The sequence below is a fragment of the Aethalodelphis obliquidens genome, unplaced genomic scaffold (assembly GCF_003676395.1).
Source record: "Aethalodelphis obliquidens isolate GAN/ISIS:26980383/991018 unplaced genomic scaffold, ASM367639v1 scaffold7, whole genome shotgun sequence".
Lineage (NCBI taxonomy): Eukaryota > Metazoa > Chordata > Mammalia > Artiodactyla > Delphinidae > Aethalodelphis > Aethalodelphis obliquidens.
The window spans coordinates 65,574,529-65,596,491 of record NW_020837951.1 but is presented as its reverse complement, the minus strand read 5'-3'; the positions used below and the strand labels follow the sequence as shown (position 1 = coordinate 65,596,491).

At 40.8% G+C, this 21,963-nt stretch overlaps 1 protein-coding gene across 10 annotated transcripts in view; it reads left to right on the top strand.

Annotated features, from left to right (window-relative positions):
* The first annotated feature begins 3,795 nt into the window (after positions 1 to 3,795).
* BNC2 (basonuclin zinc finger protein 2) overlaps positions 3,796 to 21,963 on the top strand; it is a 429,908-nt gene continuing 411,740 nt past the window's right edge. For 5 of the 10 annotated variants that reach the window (XM_027105904.1, XM_027105903.1, XM_027105902.1 and 2 more), the window contains exon 1: positions 3,798 to 4,229. In XM_027105904.1, coding sequence (XP_026961705.1) covers positions 4,227 to 4,229 — 3 coding nt within the window. In that variant the 5' untranslated portion in view covers positions 3,798 to 4,226. Of the gene's footprint in view, positions 4,230 to 21,963 lie in introns of all 10 variants that reach the window. The other 5 variants (XM_027105912.1, XM_027105913.1, XM_027105906.1 and 2 more) reach the window with 3 other exon arrangements.

Below are 21,963 nucleotides of genomic sequence, written 5' to 3'. Positions count from 1 at the left end.
TGGGCAATCTCTTATTGATATTTACTGTATCAGAAATTTAAATTCTGAAAAATTTTAAATAGTTCCTAATTTGTTTAAAATAACAATAATGAAACCATCATTTGTTACTATCCTGTTGGTAGGCAGAGTGATGGCTCCTAATAATGGCCCACGTCCTAATCCCTTCAACCTGTGAATAAATCTCATGTGATTAAGGATTTTGAGATTGGTAGATTATCCTGGATTATCTAGATGGGCCCCATGCAATCACAAGGGTAGTTATAAGTGAAAGTAGGAGGCAGTGTCAGAGTGATGTAGCATGAGAAAAACATGTCTGGCTATTATGGACTTTAAAAATTGAAGGGACCATGACCCAAGGAATATGGGTGGCCTCTAGAAGCTGGAAATGGGAATGGATTCTCTCCTAGGGTCTCCAGAAAGCCTGCAGGTACCTTGCTTTTAGTGTAGTGAGACCCAGTTTGAACTTCTGACCTCCGGAATTATAAGATAATAAATATGTGTTGTTTTAAGTCACTAAATGTATGGTAATTTGTTACAGCAGCTGCAGGGAATGAATATATACACATATTTTGAAATAAAAAAGAAATGTTTTCCAAAACAACAATAAAAATGAGTGAGAAAAATGGCATTTACATTTTGGGTTATCTCTTTAATGCCTGATATAACATAAGATAGGTGGATTTTTGTATCTGCTACATTCAGTCTGCTGTGATTAAGTCACATTGTCTCTGGAAAACTCTACACTCATGAAAGAATGTGAGCAAGAAAGGCAAATAATTTCTCAATATTATAATAAAAATGATCCCCCTAAAAGGGTCTTGGGGACCCACAGGGGTGCCTGGCACACACTTTGAGGATCCCTGGGGCAGGAAGTTAAGAATTTTGCACCCCCCCCCCAAAGGAACAGATAGGGAACACTTTTCCCATATGCCTTAAGTGAACTTGTCTGGCTCTAAGGTAGGTCATCATCAACATAGCGTAATGATTTTAACATTTCTTCCTTAATTCAAATAAAATTTCTAAGTTTATTTTGTGCCTGGTACTGTTTTATGTGCAGAGGCTATAAAGCGAACAAGGTGGACCCTTGCTCCAATGGAGCTTGCATTTTAGTTGGAAAAAAATACTAAGCACATAAACAAGGTAACTTCAGATATGGCTAAAGGATATAAAGAAAACGAGTAAGGGGAGAAAGAGTGAGGGGTATTTTGGGTGGTAGGCAAAGAGCTACTTTAATTAGTCTGAAGAGGACAAGTTACAGCTGACAGGTAACTAATAAGGAACCACTAAAAAATGAGGGAGAATATTCCAGGTAGGGAGAACAGCAGGGGCAAAGAGCAAGGAGCTTGGTAAGGTAAAGGAACAGAAAGAAAACCAGTGTGACTTTAGTGTAGTCCATGAGGGGAATGAAAAATGGGGGGAAAAAGAAGTTGAAAGGGTCAGGCTGGTGTAGATCAGTAAGGTTTTATAGGACACAAAAAGGACTTAAGGTTTTGTCTGAGTTGCCCTACAAACTCACTGGAGGAAATAAGAGACTATGGAACTCTCTTATATGCTTTGCTTCCGTAAATTCTTCCACCTTCTCCAAGGGCTGCTCTTCAGCCCAACATATTCCCCATCTGTATAATGACTCTCTCCAGAAAGGCGCCGGACCCCAAATAGACACATCTTGCCTCACATAAACTGTGTGTATGCTAACATCAAAAACAGACAGATCTGGAACCAATCAGGGGAATGTAAATTACAGGTTGCTTGATGTGGCATAACTTCTGCCTGTTGGCCAGTGTAGGTGTGCAGCCAGAAATGAACTATGTGAATACAATTGTTTGGCAATTGCTGGCCTGTCACTTGTCCAAGTGGTAAGTGTGTGAATGGATTTGTATGGGTAATGACTCTGAAGTTAGCAACTAGTTTTTTTTTTATCTCTCTGTGATACAGGAAAACGCACTGGAACTTGGCTCATTTCTGGAGAATTCTTGTGATGATCCTCAGTGGTTCAGAATGTACATTTGGCCATCATTATCCCTTGTGTAATCAGTTTCTACAAACTATAGGATAATGTTACAGTTATGTTTACAGAATAAGAGAACACGCTCCACACCTGCATCAAACCACTTAAAGATGAGCCTTCTTAGATAACATGCATTTATATATGTGGCTAGTCATTAGATATCTACTCTATACTCTGAGTTGTACTATAGTGAGAGAAGTAGTCTTCTGACTCCCACTAGAAACCTCCAGCTAAACCATGTGCCTAAAACTCTAAGGTATTTACTGTATAATATTGTCGAAGCGTTCACCAGACAAACCTTTCCACGACAAGATGGTGTAGAGAATTCACAAAAGCAGAAGTAACTTGAAATCTGCTCTGAAAGGGCCCTAGAAACCGTCAGGAATTTGGACCCAATCAGTACACAGAACTGCAGGTGCGGTGACCCCACTGTTAAAAAGTTGGATCCACGTGAATAATAAGCTTAATCACATTTTCAAAACAGCTGTGGCTACTTGGGCTGCCTAGTCTCTTGTCAGTCACGGCTTCCGAAAATTTTTAATTAATGCGAAAATTTATATTAAACTTTAGACCAGACTGTGCAATCAAAGAAAATAAAACTACATTAATTCCAAGGCTGAGTATTTTCAAAGGAATTTGATTCTGACCTCTGAATGCAGTTGGCCAGTCTCTTCCTCTACTTCGGGGAAAAGAGAAAGGAAGGAGAGATGATTTTCTCTTTTTAGTAGTAACTGGTAACCAGACCTGTTGTTCTGCCAAGCAAGCGTTCGTCGTCCCCGAACCTGATTGCCAAGTGCTCAGAGGGTGGATGCTCGAAACCTGTGACTCCCTCCCCTGTCAGATAAGCAGAAAGTTTGTTCAGGCTATGATAAATCGGCACGACGCAGAGATGTTTTTGGCACAATGTGTACGTTAGGAAGATGACGGTGATTAAATTCACCCCCCTCCTCCTCATTCTTGCGGCCGGGAGTGTGTTTTGCCTGCATTGAAGAAATGTCCTTCAGCGGCAGACGTGTGCGCGCTGAGCCTGCAGCCAGCGTTTTTGCATCTCCGGGGCAGGGCGACTCGGGCCGGCTGAGTGTCACCCACAGATGTGACCGGTCTTCCCCCCCCCGGGCACCCGCGGAGGCGGCAGCGCCGTTCCTCTCCCCCGGCGTCTCCAGCCCTCGGCCCAGACCAGGGGAAGGGGAAGGGGAAGGAAGCCCTCGCCGCAAGCCAGCGTCTGGCCCGGCACGAAACACGCCGCCACCAAAAAACTTTTTTCTCCCCAGCCGCGCACAACTTTTGGCCTTTTCGCCCACCACGTTCTCGTCTCGAGTTTCTGGCCCCTGGGGTTTCCTCCGCTTCCCTCGCCTTCCCCAGCGGCGCGCGGGGCAGCGCGGGGGGCACGGAAGGGGAGAGGAGGAGGGGGTGGCGGCGGATCGGGAGGAGGAACTGGTCATAGGGGACCCACACGGGCGAGTGCCCGAAAAGGAAAGCGACGCCGCGGTTTGCTGCAGTCGGAATAAAGTTCGCGCCCTTTCCTCGGCGCTTCACAGCCTCCCCTCCGGTCTCCCCCACTCGTTTTTGACAGCTAGGCGCTACCGGCCACTTCCACCTCCAAGCCCGCACCCCCCGGGGGGGCGCCAAAGTTGTTTTTCCATCCCCAGAGAGAGCAGGGGGAGAGAAAACAAGTAACAGGGCGCGGGAGAAACATACATCCTCCTTCACTAGCCCCCTAGAATCTGAGGACAAACAACCAAACCAACCTACTTTTATTTTGCAAAAGGGAAGCAACATCGTAGCCGCGGCAGTTTTGCAGAGAGAGAGGAGAAACTTGTGCGGCTTGCAAATCCGCCCGAGGTCACCTCGCCCGCCGGTTCCCCCCGTACCCCGCCCCACAGCAGCCCCCTCCCGGGACAGTCCGTTCCTTTTTTTGTGTGTGTGTGCCGAGGAACCGGGGGAACTCAGCAGGCTCCGACTTGGGGAGCGAAGGCGACCCTGCACGCGGGTGTAAATCAATCAGTCACCTGAGCGCAGAGGGGCCGCGGCGAGGGCGCTCGCGGGCGGGCGGGGAGAGGCGGAGGCGGCGAGAGCGGCTGCCCGGAGGAAATCGGGAGGGGGAGGGAAAGAAAGGCCGAGACAGAAGGAGCGTGAGGCGGCGGAGGGGCTGGTCCAGGCGCGGCCGCTAAGAGGAGACCAAGAGGCGGGGGCTGCACTTGACAACCAGCATGCCGAGATGGTAAGAAGTTTCCACCCTCCTTTCCTTTTTATTCTAGACTTCGGAAGAAAGGAGCCCCGCGCCGGCGCGCCTCGGGGGCCGCCCGGGGGCTGTGTTTTCCTCCAGTTCAGCGGCGGGAGGTGGAGGGGGGCGCTGGGGAGGGCGGACAGGAAAGGAGAGCCTCAGTCCACCCCGGTCCCGCTCCCGAATTCGCCCTTCAACTTGGCCCGAGTGGCGGAGGAGAGCTCCAGGTGGGAGGGCGGGTGTGCGCACGGGCTCGGGGGGCTCGGGAAGGTCGCCCCTCTCGCGGCCGGCAGGGCAAGGTGAGCGGTAAGCGGGCGGGCGGCTCCGGGGAGTTGGGACGGGCCGGGAGGCAGGCGGGGGCTGATGGAGCGCTGGAAGGAGCTCGGGGCGGAGAGGAACGCCGTTTGGACCCACGGCAACTTTTAAAACTTGCCCGCGAGTGCGGGGCCGGCGGCTGGGCGTGGGCGCCTGGGCGCGCTGGTGCGCCGCGCGGGGAGGACACCGCCGCCTGGTCCCCGGCACCTCTGATTTTCCCCTCCTCGCCCTCCCGTTGGGGAACCCTCCGTTTGTAAATGTAGGAAGTGCTCCTGGAGGTTTTCTGAAGAATGTGCAAAACGCAGGGCAGGAAAATCAGCCCTAAAGAGAGAGAGAGATTTTGAGGTGGAGTTCGACGGGAGCCGATTTGTGTTACTTACACATTGACTGGAGGGTGGCATTTGGGGCCCGGGGAGAGGGCAGGATAAAAAAAGAAGAAGAAGAAGAAAAAAAACCCCACCTAAACCTGGGTGAAATTCTCTGTAAAGTGAGGCTGAGATTAAAAAAAAAAAAAAAAGTTCTAAGTGCAAGTGGCGGAGGAGATGGGAAGGCGTTGCGAAGCGAGATTCCAGCACAGCCCCTCTACCCGAAGCAGCTTCTCTGCAGCGAGGCAGCCTGGCAATTAGCTCGCCGGCTGCTGAGCGCTCTGTCCGCTTTCGGGGAAGTGATTTGTTAGAAATGGGGCTGGACCACTCCCTTCCTTTTAGTTTGCTCCCACCCTTTGCTGCTATTGTTACCCCCTCTTGGGGTTCTGATATACTGCGTTCCGCATGTAGATGGACTATGTAAGAAAAAGGGAGATAGTGGGTTGGCATTTTTTTTTCTCTCTCTCTCTTCCCTTCCTCCTAATGTGACATCTCTTGTTTCAGTGATCAAAGTCACGACTGGAGTGTAGGGGATGCGACTGTCAAATGCAGGCACCAAAAAAAAAAAAAAAAGCGTGAGCCCAAGACTGAGGTTACAGTAACGCTGACAGAAATTAAAGTGGTTTTGAAAGCAGTGTGCGATTTACGGTGGTTCGCATTTACCCTAGAGTCAAGCTGTTGTAAAACTGATGTACAAAAGACATAAAATAATCCTGTGTACCCAGGATTAAAGTGGCAGAAGTGGCCTGTTTTATTAATTCTTATGTACTTCGTGGACAGTTGCAGTGGTTGGAATCTGTATTTAAGTGGAGGCGTCAAAACAAAATATTAAATATATCTGTTTAGCACTAGAGCGTTTTACTTATAGCCGCATTTTACACAAGAACACTGTAAAAGCCGGTTGTAGGTATTTTTCTTCCCTTTTCCCTTGCCTGTATACTATTTGTCTACACATCTATTCCCAAATACTAATCACTTTGAACAGTGGTTAAGCACATTTGTCACCCACTGCTTTGTATTCTGCAGTTTTAGATGTTACTGTGCACGCACATACATTATTTAAGTGGTGGAATTTATTCCTGTGTAGTGTGTCTGATTTGAGGACGTATTCAAGAGTAGTGAGACCCTGTGCAAGTTAATAGAACTTGCTTGATTGACCCTTTGGAGTCACCCAAAAAATCCCTTGTGAACTTTCGTAGGGTATCTGTGTTTTGTGTTATATTTATAGCTGCTTTATTTAAACTCTTCAGCCTTAAAGAAGTTCTTAGTTGGAGCTGCTCTTTCTGTTCCTGGAGAGTAGTAAAATCCAGATTGCTAATCACTTTACCAACGTACAGGAGTGTCTTCACCTGAGGGAAGTAATACTGAGCCTGAACGTGAACTCGGTTTGAGTATCGTGTGAGAAAAGTCTCAAACTGGTCCTTGAGAATATTAAGTTCGCTGTTGTTTGCATGTAAGGCTTTGGAAAAGAACCAACCTCGCGTGATTTTAAAAAATAAATAGGAAGAAAATATTAATAGCAGTTGTACCTTCCCAATCAATACCTGACGTTTTTCTTCCCCCTGAAATGTAAGGTATCTTTCAGGCAGGGATATGTGATTACAAAAAGCAGCAGACAAAAGCGGAGCTGACTATTGCTATATTAAAATGTAAGTGTTAACAGTTTGAATTTTCAAGTGAGAGTTTTTGAGTTCAGTGCTTTACATAACATTTTGTCCTAATCTTGCTTGCTGTCAGGGATGTTTCATGGTTGTGCAATTGCTGCAGTCAAGAATGCCAATTTGCATTCCAGGAGTGTCATTTGATTACTTTTATCTGCACGGCTCCAAGACCGGCCCAGACCTCTCGTTTCATCTTGCCATGTCACGAGTCAATGCTGTGTCGTCTTTTCAAAAATCTGCCTGATTTAGACAAGAAAGAAAAGTACTTTCATGTTGCAGCCGCAGTCCCCTGCTAACTTGTCAGCAGCAGGATATGATTCACTTGAGCCCAGAAGAATGGAACAGAGAGGCGGGTTAGGCAGTTCAATAAAGCCCACGGACAGGTAGTGTGTGACATCCCCAGAGAGCCACAGTTAATGAAGAACAGGTCTGCTTAGTTCTCCACACGCTGACCTGGTGCTGTCCCCACAGTTTTCTCATTTGATCTTTCCCAGCAAATTGATCTTTTCTTGTATTTTTTTGCCTTCCAAGTTAGTCCTTGTGGGACCGAAATTAGCAGAGCAACTTAAGTTGGATAATACAGCTGTTCAGAAAAGAAGAAATTGGACACTGGCTCAAAAAGGGGCGGGGGGTGGGGTGGGGGGAGCTTTCCTTTTTGTTGTTGTTCCTGGGAATATTTCTTATATTAAGGGAGCCCCCAATAGGTGATGACTTGAGGGTAGTGGTTCCCTTTATTTTTAATTTTAGAGTTACGATTCCACACAATTTTAAATGTTCCTTGAGTATTTGAAAGGTGGTCCTAATGAGTAGTAGGAGTTCGATTTAGCATTTTTTCATTTTCACTTGTTTGAAATGATTTGCCAGTTGACTGTGTCTTTTATGGCTATCGTAAGGTAGACTAAATATCAATGGCATACTTGGAGTGTATTATTTATAGTCTTCTGAATAACGACAATCCCAAAATACCAGGGCTGAATAGCAGAAAATATTAAACAGTAAAAGTTATTAACAGTGTTGTGTATAAATATCATGGTACATGGACATGTTTTCTACAAATTACCATCAGCCTCTTTTATATAAAAGCCACAGATACACTGTTAATGTTTTTAAAAAATTTCAAGATCCTGAATTTCTATGTAGGTTTTTAGAACTGAGACCAGATTACAAGTAACAACTTCTGTAGATAGATGCTCATGCATGTCCTTATTTTTTTATTAAATTTAGTTTTAGCAAGTGGGTAAATCTAAGTTGGGTGTGTATATGTAGTTTAAACAGGTTAAAGTTTCACTATAGAATTTTGTATCTAAAGCTTAGGTTGGAAGCAGTTAATAGATTCTTAACTCATTGCGGACTTGAGCAGTGCTTTCTGAATTCCTCTGCAGCTGGTCTCATTTACCATCTACATCCTTACAAGAAACAGTTGAAAAACATTTCTGTGGAAGGGAGGCAGCCTCCTCAAATCTTTCCTGTTGGATGGGAATTACATAGGATCATTGGATCATTGGTTAGTAAACTCCTCTCTGAAGAGCTAGAGGGAGCCTCACGATTTTATTAGATATACTTAAGGTTTTTTTTTTTTTTTTTTTTAAAGTCACTCTAGCAATCAGAATGTTGCAGATAAAGAGGAGATAATGAGTACTGGCTTAGTGTTTAGGCTTGGAGGTTCTATTGTAGTTTTTTTTATAGCTGTGATAGAAGCAGCAGAACTTTCTCCAAGAATAGTCAAATAGTCAGCTAAGATTTCTAGGGTTCTACCTTTCAGATGATCTGAGGATCAAGCAAAATGCACCCCGATACATTTAAAATCTGTTTTGGTTTGCTAAGTACTGTTTGTAGCTTTGTCAGCTGATGGAGGTCTGTTAAAGAGGCCAACCTTCAAAGTTCTGTTAAAAGGAACTTCCTACCAAATCACTGAGGAGGGGGTACCTTCTTTCTGTTCACTCAGGACAACCTCCTTTCTTTTTGAAGTAGTTATATGCATAACTGCCGTACTTTGGAGAGAAAACTCCTTAAATACTTCATGATATAAGCATAAATAGTAAACCATTTATAAAGCCAGTGTATTAGGGATCAATAAATTAGTTAAATTTAAAGAAATAGAACTTAAGTGGTATTAAATTCAATATTTGTTTAATTTCACATTTGTTTATCACTAAAATTTGTGATGTTTACTTTAAATGGTCATGGATCATAATTGCGCTTTAAAATTTATATGCTAGTTTTTAATAGCATTACTTTGGACAAACTTATTTACTATTTAAGTAAATAATATAATCGGTGAGATAAACTACCCAGATTGGTCTTTTTTTAATCGTCTGCACAGTAGCTCTCATTATGTTGCTAGCCAATAAAAGTCTTTATTTGTTGCTTATTAGAACCCTCAGTACAAGTAAGAGTTCAGCTATAATTTAATTTGGCTGTTCAAAGAGGCTCCCTTGTTTTAAAGCATGTTCTCAGTACGATTTTACCATTTATTGTGAAACTGTATTCTAACTTGTGCTTATGCATAGGAGCAGTTTTACAGATATATCATTTTTTAATGTTTGGCCATAGCAGAGTCATACATTTTTATCCTTTAAAAAAATCTGTATCTAACTGTCAGTTTTTTTTTCCTTTTGCTTTATTTTTCCCTTGACATTCTGGAGCACTTTTTTCTTGGTGATTTGAATAGCCTTGTTATGATAATTTAAAATCAGTTCCCCAAGGAATATAACCTTCCCTTAAGGTATAGTGAGTGGGGCACTGAAAAAAATTTAATTCCATAATTAAAAATTCTAGTCGAGGACGTTTCACTATTGCAGTCACTTGAAATTACAAAAAAGTTTGCCTTGTACTTTACACATTGCTAGGGTGATAAATTCAGTTTCCTTACAGGAAGCTGCTGGGAAGTTTTGCAGTGAGTGGAAGATGGCTTGAGAGTTTTGGTGGTAGTATTCGTAACAAATCACTGAAGACTAGACCTTGACTATAGAATTCTAAGATGAGCATTCAGGAATTCTTCCTCAAGGAAGGCAGAATGTGGAGCTGCTAAATGAGTCACTGCATGTATATCTTACCAGTGGGAATCGCATCAAGCCACCCCTCTAGATACAGTATTTAATAGTTGTCAAAATGTACAGTATTGTCTTGGAACTTGTGGTTCACGAGTTCATAGTCTCTGCTTTTTTGTGTTCAGTACAAAGATGTAAGAACCCACACAAAACATTTTTCTCTTATTATGACCTTACATTCGCCAAAGTGCCCCATGCTGAAATTCCTTTTCAGTGTCTTTTTTTTTTTTTTTAGTCCAAAGCCAGACGTGTACCCAGACACAAAAGCCTCTGTGTATAGCAAGCTGTTTTAAATATTGTGACTCGACGATGTGCTGTCCTTTCTCTGCTTGAGCCAAGGATCTCTGCTCAGTGTCTGGATTACCAAGCTCCTTCTTTATTGTACCTCTTGTCAACCATTCCTATTCATTTAACCTTTCATTAGTGTCTGTGCAGCTTCACTGTCTGGAAAGGCAAGGAAAAACCGAAAGGCCCCACTGTCACAGTTATTAGATTTCTCGGTTACATCCCAGCAACCATAGAGAAGTGAGAGTCGACACTATTGTCGTGCATGCTGCTGTCCTGGGGTGCAGCCCTTCTGTGCACGTCAAGGACATGTGCCACATGTTGATATGCATCCCAGGGAATAAATGCACAACACGGGGGATAGGCCGATGCTGGCAGTAATGAGCTCTGTAGGAGTTATTGCAGAGACTAACAGTTTGTGAAGGAATTTTGCTTAACAGGCCAAGGAGATAGACAGAGTTGAGGGCTGCCAAGATTTGCCTGTGCGGAGCTTAAGTCAGTCGCATTGTTTTCAGCTAAACTTCATTTGAGGGGAGAATTGAATAAGTTGGACAGCAAGGAAGAGTCTTATTTTCATTTTTTAATCTTTCAGAGGACCCAAGTGATGTTTCTGGTGACTATTCAGTGTATTATAACTATTTTGTATACTGACTGAATCATCTATGTAAATGGATCTATTAGCAGTTTGTTAATTCTTCCATATCTAGAAAAGAATTCGAGATATTTCATAGATGTCATATATGTATTTTAAAATCCATGTAAAATAATGTAGCCTATTTATTTTCCTATGTTACTATTTTCCCTTTTGATTTCCCTCTAGCATCTTTTGTATTATCCCTTGATTCCTTAAAAATGCATTTGCCTTGTTGCCTCAGTGTAAAGGAAGAAAAAGATGATCATTGGATTATTTGCAAATCATAATAAAGACCAATATTGGCAGACTTTGGATTGGAAAATATTTCTCAACATCTTAAGATTCATCCGATTACTCTTTAAGAATTCTCAACACATTTGAATAGAAAATGGTAAATTATAATACCTGCATCTAACTTTACCCTCAAGTTCATTTATTTTTTTAAATTAGGAAAATCTTTGTTGCTAGGGGCGACTAGAATATTTTTGTCTTTCTAATTTAAATAATTTTTGTCAGTTTACCAAACTCTTTTGGGGCTCCCCAGTAGCTTTGCAAATATATGAATGATTTATTACTGAATCCTTATAAAGTGATTTTTTAAGTTTTACTTGACCTTACCTTTTTTAGCCGAGGCTAATTTTTTCACAGTTGTATTTGAAACTTTCTCTGCTAAGCTTTTCATGGCGTCATGTGGGCCAAGTTATCTTTGTTTCAGGGAGGAGAGATGAGCTATTTCCACATTCCTTTCTTCAGGTGGGATGATCCTTTGCAGGGAAATACATATTCATTCAGTAATTGACAACTAAGTGCCCAGCCAGCCCAGGGCCATGTCCCAGTCTCTTGACCATTGGGTGGAAGTTCTGTGCAGATAGTCAGATGAATGTACTTTGATCATCTCAGGTGACCTGGTGGCCTTCCCACGGACAAGGCAGGGGTGTGTTAACATTGCCCCTTCTAATATTCCCATTCCCATTCATTATGGTTTGTGTTGGGAGAAGTAGAAGAGGAAGGAGGGACATTTGAGGCTGTAATTTTACCTTCCCCCCAAAAAGCCATGTGGTAGTTAAAGAAAAGGAATGCATGTCAGGAGCTACTCTCTGAAGGAATCCTGCACCTATTCTTCATGCAGTCAGTATCTCAGCTGGCTGACCACGCCTTGGAAAGCAGTTGCACCACTGTCCACTCCAGAGTGAGAACAGCCCGGTGACTGGGTTTAGAGGCAGGTCCCATTCTAGTCTACCTAGGTCTGAGAGCCTCCATTTCATCCCTGGTAAAACAAGTGAGTTTTGTAATTTCTATATTTCTTTCCAGTGGGAGCACTTTATATTTTATGTGATAGGACTATATAATCAGAGCTGTTTACCATTTTAATAGCTATATTGAGATATAATTCACATACTGTACAATTCATACGCTTAAAAAGTACAATTAATAACATTCCATTGTATGGCTATAGCACATTTTATTTATTCATTCATCCAACGATTGACATTTGAGTAGTGTTCACTTTTTTGTTATTACGAGTAATGCTGCCGTGAACATTTGTATGCATGTGTTCTTTTTCATTTTTGTTAGGGATATACCTAGGGGTGGAATCGCTGAGTCATGTGGCAAGTCTATCTTTCACCTTTTTTTTTTTTTTTAAATGAATTTATTTGTTTTTGGCTGCATTGGGTCTTTGTTGTGGTGCGCGGGCTTCTTATTGCGGTGGCTTCTCTTGTTTTGGAGCACAGGCTCTAGGCGCACGAGCTTCAGTAGTTGCAGCATGTGGGCTCAGTAGTTGTGGCGGATGGGCTTAGTTGCCCTGTGGCATGTGGGATCTTCCCGGACCGGGGCTCGAACCCGTGTCCCCTGCATTGGCAGGCGGATTCTTAACCACTGCACCACCAGGGAAGTCCCTACCTTTCACCTTTTGAGGAACTGCCAAATCGTTTTCCAAAGCAGCTGCACATTTTACATTCCCACTAACAGTGTATAGGTTTCCTAATCTCTTCACATCCTCTCTGAACTTGTTTCTATCTGTCTTTTAATTTTAACAATCCTAGTGGGTGTAAAGTGATTTTGATTTGAATTTCCCTGATGATTAGTGATGTTGAGCATCATTTCATATGGTAATTGGCCATTTGTATATCTTCTCTGTTTAGCAGAAATGTCTGTTAAATCCTTTACCCTTTTTTCATTTAGGTTGTCTTTTTATTGTTGAGTTGTAAGCTCTTTATGTATTCTGGACACAAGTCTTTATTAGATACAAGATTTGTAAATATTTTCTCCCATTCTGTGGGTTGTCTTATTTTTTTGATGGTGTCCTTTGAAGCACAGAAGCTTTAAATTTTGACAAAATCCAATTTATTTTTTCTTTTGTCGTTTGTACTTTTGGTGTGCTAAGCAATCATTGTCTAACCCAAGCTCATGAAAATTTACTCTAAGAGCCTTTTAGTTTGAACTCTTACGTTTAAGCTCTTGATTCATTTGGGCTAACTTTTGTGTATGATATGAAGTAGGGGTCCAGCTTCATTCTTTTGAATGAGGATACCAAGTTGTTCCCAGCATCATCGGTTAACAATTCTTTCCCCCTTTGAATTATCATAGTACCTTCTGGGAAAATCATTTGACCGTAGATGTAAGGGTTTTTTCCCCCTGAACTCTCCACTTGGTTCCATTGATCTATATGTCTATCCCTGTGCAAGTACCACACTGCCTTGATTACTGTAGCTTTGCATTGTTTGCAACTGAGAAGTGTGTGTCTTCCAACTTTGTTCCTCTTTTTCAAGATTATTTTAGCTGTTCTTGGTTCTTTTGCAGTTTATTTTTATTGTGATAAAAATATCACATAAAATTTAATAACAATCATCTTAAATATACAGTATAGTAGTGTTAGCTGCATCTTGCTGTGCAACAGATTGTTAGAACTTTTTCATCTTGCAAAATGGAAACTTAAATCTATGCCTATTGAACAACTCCCCTTTTCCCCTCCCCATAGATGCTGGCAACAACCATTCCACTTTCTAAGAATTTGACTACTTTAAATACTTCATATAAATGGAATCATGTGGTATATATCGTTCTGTGACTGGCTTATTTCACTTAGCATAATGTCCTTGAGGTTAATCCACATTGTAGCACATGACAGGATTTCCTTTTTTTTTTTTTTTTTGCGGTAGGCGGGCCTCTCACTGTTGTGGCCTCTCCCGTTGCGGAGCACAGGCTCCGGACGCGCAGGCTCAGCGGCCATGGCTCACGGGCCCAGCCGCTCCACGGCATGTGGGATCCTCCCGGACAGGACACGAACCCGTGTCCCCTGCATCGGCAGGCGGACTCTCAACCGCTACGCCACCAGGGAAGCCCAGGATTTCCTTTTTTTTAAAGGCTGAATAATATTTCATTGTATGTATATACCACATTTTCTTTACCCATTCATCCTTAGATGGACATTTAGATTGAGTCCACTCTTTGGCGATTGTGAATGATGCTGCAGTGAACATGGGTGTGCAAATAACTCTGCAAGATTCTGCTTTCCATTCTTTTGGATATATATCCAGAAATGGAGTTGCTGGATTATATAGTAGTTCTATTTTTAATTTTTTGAGGAACCTCCTGTTTTCTGTGGCTGCTGCCCCATTTTACATTCCTACCAACAATGCATAAGGGTTTCAATTTCTCCACATCCTTGTCAATGCTTGTTACTTTATGTTCTTTTGATTTTTTTTTAAATAGTGACCTTACTAACACATGAGAGGTTATATCTCATTGTTTTGATTTGAAGTTCCCGATGATTAGTGATGTTGAGCATCATTTTATATGCTTGTTGGCCATTTGTATATCTTCTTTGGAGAAATGGCTGTTCAAGTCCTTTGCCCATTTTTATTGGATTATTTGATTTTTGGTTGTTGAAATGTAGGAGTTCTTTATATATTATTATTATTTTTTTTTTTGCGGTACGCGGGCCTCTCACTGTTGTGGCCTCTCCTGTTGCGGAGCACAAGCTCCGGACGCGCAGGCTCAGCGGTCATGGCTCACGGGCCCAGCTGCTCCGCAGCATGTGGGATCTTCCCGGACCGGGGCACGAACCCCAGTCCCCTGCATTGGTAGGCAGACTCTCAACCACTGCGCCACCAGGGAAGCCCTATATATTCTTAATATTAGCTCCTTATCAGAAATATGGTTTGCAAATATTTTCTACCATTCAGTAGGTTGCTTTTTCACTCTGTTGATTGCTTTCTTTGCTGTACAGAAGTTTTTAAGTTTGATGTAGTCTTATCTGTCTATTCTTTCTTCTGTTGCCCTTAGCAGTTTACTTTTAAAACTCAGAATAATCTGATCCTCAGAAGCGTAAAGGCTACGTTAGGAAAATACATCTATTGTTTGGGTAAAAAACTCTTGGTGATACTCCAGGGGACAAGAAATATGTCATTTAGTAGCCAAAAGATGATGGCTCTTAGCTCCCTGTGAAACACCCTGGGTTTGCTTTGATGTTTCTTAATTATCATTGAGTTTAAAAGCATTCTAGGTGTTCTATATAAGAGATACACTTCATACCCTGGAGGGTAGAATTAAGTACCTAGAAATAATTGGTTTTAGTTTTATAAATAACTCAAAAGGAAAGGAAAAAAACATTATGGAGAAAATTTGTCTTCCTAGATATTCCATTGTAACTAAAAAACACCACCAGTGATTAAAGCTAAAAATTACTGTATGATCTCAAACCCAAACTAACTGGTCCAGTTACGTTTTAAATAAATACCACGTTCAAATCTGGCATGGCACATTTGGAGACATGAGCTTATTTTAAAGTTTACCTGACAAATTTTGTAATTAATATACCTCATCGCTGAGTTAGAGAAGCTTGAGAGCAAATGAAAGATAACGTAATTTGGGGGCAGCTATATTGTATCATTGGTGAATTAAAAAAAAAGTTTGTTCCCTTTTAAAGTTCTAATTTTTCTTTATTCATGTTAAGAAACAACTATATTTATCTCCATCTAAAGTAATTGCTTTCCTAGTATTCTGATGAGCCGTTCTTGCTTAACTACATTGTCTGGTTTTGGCCTTTTGCCAGTTAGTTTGGACAAAAGTTTCATTATTCATTCAGTATCAACTATTAATTAGATGGCTAACTGATCAAATATATATGTGGAGAGTATGTATTTTCACCCCTCATCAATGTTTACCTAAGTTACATAAATAGTAATTAGCCAATTTTAAATTGTATCTTATGACATATAATTACTTTTCTCCTGGTGAAAATTCTATAGAGGATTTACAATCATTTATAAAAACTGTATGGTAGAAAATCTTATATTTACCATACACTTTTGATTTTTGGTTATAATAAATTTCATTATACCAAATGACACAGTTTTTATTAATATTGAGCAATAAATCAATGCTACTTTTCTGTTTCACATGTTTTGACGTGCTCATATGTATCTTTGTTTTGTTTTGTTTTGTTTGTTTTGCGGTACGCGGGCCTCTCACTGCTGTGGCCTCTCCCGTTGCGGAGCACAGGCTCCGGGCGCGCAGGCTCAGTGGCCATGGCTCACAGGCCCAGCCGCTCCATGGCATGTGGGATCTTCCCGGACCAGGGCACGAACCCGTGTCCCCTGCATCGGCAGGAGGACTGTCAACCGCGGCGCCACCAGGGAAGCCCGCTCATATGTATCTTGTTGTATATATATGGAATGAGAGAATCATGTGTACTATTATGGTATCTTTCATGGTTTAAGGACATAAAGTATGTAATTACCTGGAAAAATACAGCCATACAAAGAAAGTCCATTCATTTCTCTGTCCTATGGTATTTAATCTCCCTGTAATACACATTTTACTCTAGTGGATTAGGGAAGTTTTTTTGTGTTAACACGTCTGTACGCTAACAGGTAAGCTTCTGGAAGTACAATATGATAGTTCAGTTTTCCTCTCGTTCAAAATGGTGATAGGAAACAAAGCATATTTGTTCATATTGGTTTTTGATAGACTAACACATTAATTTCACTTCAGAGTACATTAAGTCTGAATAATATGAAAAAGTAGATAAATATTTTTTAAACTCAAATTCTGCCACGTGTTAAGCCATATGTTTTACCCTGTAAGTGTCCTTTGCAAAAAATATTTTCACATAAAGGATTTATGTGTGTTCATTGGTCTTTGCAGCTTTGCTTATGTCCATAAACAGCAACCAGTCACTGACATGACATTTCTGTGTACAGGGGACAGTGATAATTAGATCTAATGAAATGTGTGTGTGTGTGTGTATGTAGGTAGAAGCATCAGTGACAAACTGATAGTCTGCAACTTCCTTATGGGAGAGGGAGAAAGCAGAATAATATAGTTCACTGAGATGTTGTTTTTGGGTGTGTGAGGGGGAAGGGTTTGACACATGTGCATTTTCATACTGCAGTAATACCTGGTACAATATTTTTTTGTAGTTTTAGGTATATGTATGGATGGCGTGGATGAATATTGAGTGTGTCATTGAATATTTCATTAATATTGTCAAATTGTTTTTCTGAAATGCAGATATGCCAAAGTAATCTGTTAACAGCCAGCAGGTAACTGTTTGTTACTATATGTAGAATAACTTGTAGATTTGCGTGAAACATTAGACAGTAGTATACTGATTTGGTAAAAGATGCTTTTGAAAATGATCAGGTTTTTATGTTCAAATGATACATTTCACATAGGCATGGCAGTTGTGGCTGTCATCATTTTCCACAGCATAACACAACTTTTAAGTATTTTGGATTGTAATTAAACAGGTGATTGCATTTCTGTGATACACATGACACTCTGTTCGGCACTGTATGTCTAACAGATGAGGTAGAAGTTCTAACCCTAATATGAAGGAGCACAAAGTCCATTGGCAGGAGGGTATTCATTTTCTTGAAAGAATAACCATGGTCCAGGGGACTCCACTGGTCTTTGTATGTTTAGAAATCGAATTTTGTCAGTACACGCTTAAAAGAGATCAGTCCTTAATGGACTCATTCAGCTGTTCACTGACTGAGGGGTGGAGATTACATACCCACATGTGCATGCCTGCACACATGCCATGTGAACATGTATACACCTACATACCTTATTAGGTGAAATACTTCCGTACGCCTATCGGCATGCTTAGCACATTCTCTCCTTTGCAGGCAAATTTAAGTGGGAGTCAAATCATAATCCAAATATTGCTCATTGCTTTATGAACTTGGAATTTGATCAGAGAATATTAGGGATGGAGGTGGAGGGTGTAAGGGCCTCCTCCCTCTGTAGAGAAAACCTTTCCAGTGGCCTCTGTTTACAGTGCACCCTTCAGACTCCTCACTCCTGACTGTGCTTGGAAGAGCATTGACAAAATTGACCCCTGTTGCTTTTTTCTTCTTCTCATTCACCTTCTGACTGATAAATTCTTTTTTTCTCTGGATATGTTAATATTCTCAAGCAGATATTAGGCAACTGTCCTGGGAGCTACTTGTTAAGGTGACTTTGCATCTGTTTGGTTTTTTATGGATCTAATGCAGATGGCAGTCCCATTTCATTCATTTTAAATTTCTTGGGAGATAATTCATGCTACTACCTTACATGTAATGTGTTTTGTATATGGGTTAGGTGAGAATGGTGGGAAGCCACAGAATAAGGCTGCAGTTTCCCGGAGGAAAAAAAGATGTATGTTGTTGTTTTTTAAAATAATAAAGCTTAAGACCAGTTAAATACCTTTTAGAGAAAGTTTCTATTGTTTAATAATACCTTGTAGAGAAATATCATGATTTGCGATTGTCCTTATATATAGGAGGAATACACTGCAGTTGGGAAGTCAGTAAGGGGGTGTGTGTGCATGTGTGTGAGTGTTTAATCTCTGCATCTATTTTCTGTGTGATACAAAAGTTCCTTGATTACTTTGGGATTCTCTTTTCCATTATACAGTTAGAGCCACGATTAGATTTTAAAGATTCTCAGTGTTTCACATTGTGTGATGTTCAACATCTCTTTACTAGTTCATGGGTGCCAAAAAGGACCAAAAAGTTAAATCTGTACCTTTGACTTCACATTGGTTGATTCCAGTAACTTCCCAATTTGTTTTTTTTTTTTTTTTTTTACTTTAGTCTTTTGTTCCCTTTAGAACACTTTAATATCAATTAGATTTTGACTACAGAGAAGCATTTGTTAGGGGAAGAGAAGGTAGGAGGATAAGGCACTGAACATCCACTGAGCCTGAAGGATAGATGTTGGTGGACAGGGGAGCCTCCTGTTGGCTGTGGTTGCCTTAGATCTAGTCCAGCTTTCATCCTTTTGTCCCTATTTCAGTCTGCGGTCTGTAAGTTTCAGAGCAGTTGTGGTACGGTTGCGTAGTGTGAGAATTTTATTATTTAAACCTATAGGGTTTAATGTATTACAAATTTTAAATTTGAAAAGGTGTCAGCACCAAAAATTAAGTGAGGGTGGTGATGGAGAGAATGGAAAAATTGCACAGGAAATGTTGAACACTGATAAAAATATAGTTAGAAAAATACATTGATAAACAAAGGGCCAGTTAAAATGAGTGCCATGAGACTTAACGTTTATGTGACTCCCCAACCTCCTTGCTCACCACGTTTTTCCTCAGGATCTTTCAGGGTCTCCTCCTCTTGTGCCCCTCATCTACTGGGCAAGTCCTGTTAGATCTGTCTCCTGACTTCCACCCATTCACCATCACCCTGGTCAGAGCCCTACCACCCTTTACCTGGAATACCGCAGTAGCTTCCATTTGGCCCAGTGCTTCCATTCTTGCCTCTGTCCTGCCCACTACACCCAGAGGATTCTTTACGGAGAAATCACTTCCCTATCACAAAACCTTCCAGTGTCTTCTTTCATCTTACCACACCTGCAGTGAAATCTGAACTCCTGCCATGACTGAAAAGGATACGTAAGATGTAATCCTTGCCCAGTGCTCCAAAATCATTTCCTACCACTGGTCACTCAGCTCCCATAATCCTGACCTTCTTGCTGTTCACTGAATATGCCAAATTCCTACCTTCCTTAGGCCTTTGTACGCAGTTTTCCTCTGCCTGGAATGCTCTTCTTCCAGATTTTTGCATGGCTTGCTCCCTTATTTCATTCATGTCTCCTTGAAAATGTTATCCCTTTCAAGAGAACTTACTGACAGCTTTCGTCCGCCAGCTGTCTCTCCACCCTGTATGTTTCTCTGACCTCTATCCCTGCTTCTTTTCTTCATAGCATTTATCACCACTAGAAAAGATACTGAATTTGTTTACTTATATGTAGTTTATTATTTGTCGTCCACCTTCCTGCCAGGATGCCAAACTCCATAAGAACAGGGACTTTTGCCTGTCTTGTTAATTTCTGAATTTCCGCTGCCTGTAGCAGTGCCTGGTATAGGAAACACTCAGCAGCTGTTTATTGAGTGAATGAATATACCTGCATATGATTTTCCTTGTAATCATTAACAGATTTTTTTATCAGTTTTTATCAGATCTTAGTTATTACTTCGAGGGTTATTTATGGTATTTGCTGTTGCAATTATCAGAACTGCTTATTGGAGCAGTGGTTTCCAGAGTAGATGTAAACACCCCAAGAGGTATAAGCAAAAGTCATCCTATAAGATCTGGGGAGAATGAAATTCGATTTATCTCATTCTCCTATTTTTATATTTGTGTTTTGTAGTATGCATGGTATCTTATAGTACATGTATAAGAGATACCTTGTGCGATCAAATTTGACACTATGGATTGAGCCTGATCTGGACCAGGATGGTTAACTTTGTTTGAAGCAAAATATATCTCCGTAATCAGGCTTTTCACAGATGTTGTGCGTTTGAGTAATAAGGTGGTGATACCACTCGTGAGAATGTGTAAAGTCTTTCCCATTATTCAGAAAATTGTACAGATCTAATATTGGGTTGGGAGTGAGATATTATATGTAATTCAGCACACATGTGTGTACTGATAGATATTCCTTAATATTCAACTTCTGGTAGAATTTTCAGGTATCTTGAGTTAAATTGCTCCTGTAATGGGGCCCTTTGTACCTGCACTAACCCATATGAAGAGGTATGTTGAGCCATTTTAAGTGATGATTCGAGTTTGCTTGCTACCTGATTGGTCTGTTTGGGGTGATCTGTGTTTTTGGTTGATTTTTGAATAATTCTTTTATGTCATTTTTAGTAATTTAGGCCTTTTAATGAAGCTTAACTGGTTACTTTGGTGACTTCAGTTTTTTTTTTAAACAGCTTTATTGAGATATAATTCACATACCATACAATTCACCATTTTAAGTTTTACAGTTCCATTTTATAATTACAATATATGCAATTTTGAAGACACTATGGGGAAATAAATAAATGATAAATTTAGAATTCGGAAGGACACCTAGTTAGGTATTCATTTTAGTACCTTCTCAAGTTAAAGGAAGTTTTATAACATTTGAAGAACTTGTTAATAAAAATTTGATAAGATTCATAAACTTGAGTGAAACATTAAAGTAATTAATATACTAATAAATGTGCTAAGGAAACTTGAAAACCAAAAATAAGTAGATACAAGTAAGTATTATTCTGTATAACATAGTCAGCCTAGAAGGTCATACACTGATGTTAGCTTAAAATGTTTTGGAGTTCATCATTTGGCATTGGGTTTGGACAGCCTGTATCTAATTCTTCTAATTACCTTCAGTGCCAGCAAATTTTCTGTGACAAAAGTTTTGGTTTTCTGAATTGTCTAGAAGTTAAGCCTGATGAACATGGTGGGTGATAAAGCCAAATAATTCTATTTTTGGTAAGAAGAAAATTGGCACAGTTGATTTTTCTCATATAACTTATGAATTGGCTCTGGAAATAGTCACAAAGGAAGAATTCCAGAAACGTTTTGAACAATAGTAGTGTTGTTGGAATGAGCACAGTGTCCTGAGGTGACAACTGAGACATATTGACTATTTTTCCCCACCAATAATGGAACTTCCTATTAATATCCATAGAAACTCATTTGGTTCTAGGAGAACCGGTGGGAGATTTTTTTGCATATATAGATTCATACATGCATGCTTACAAACATTTTTCTAACTATCAAATTGTGTTAATATTTTGTGGTCTTATGCAACTGGGCTGCACGTGGCAAGCACCCGATAGATTGTACTTCAGTGTAGATCTTGTGAAATCTGAGTAAAAGTATTATAGGTTGTGGCCTGAGGAGGCCTCTGAAGGCAGAGACGATCAAGGAAATTTTTACCTAAGATGTGAGACTGTGTAAGTGCTCCATGATATTAAATGGTTTTGTGTAGCGCTCTTTGGCTAGAAATTAGAACGATTGTCACATAGCTTATATTGTATATTTTGTCTTAGTTTCAGTAAATCTGTATATGTGGGGTATAAATAAATACTCAGGACATGAGAAATGAGAAAGCAAGTGTAGTACAAATTTGTGCACACAAACTGTTTCTGAGGCA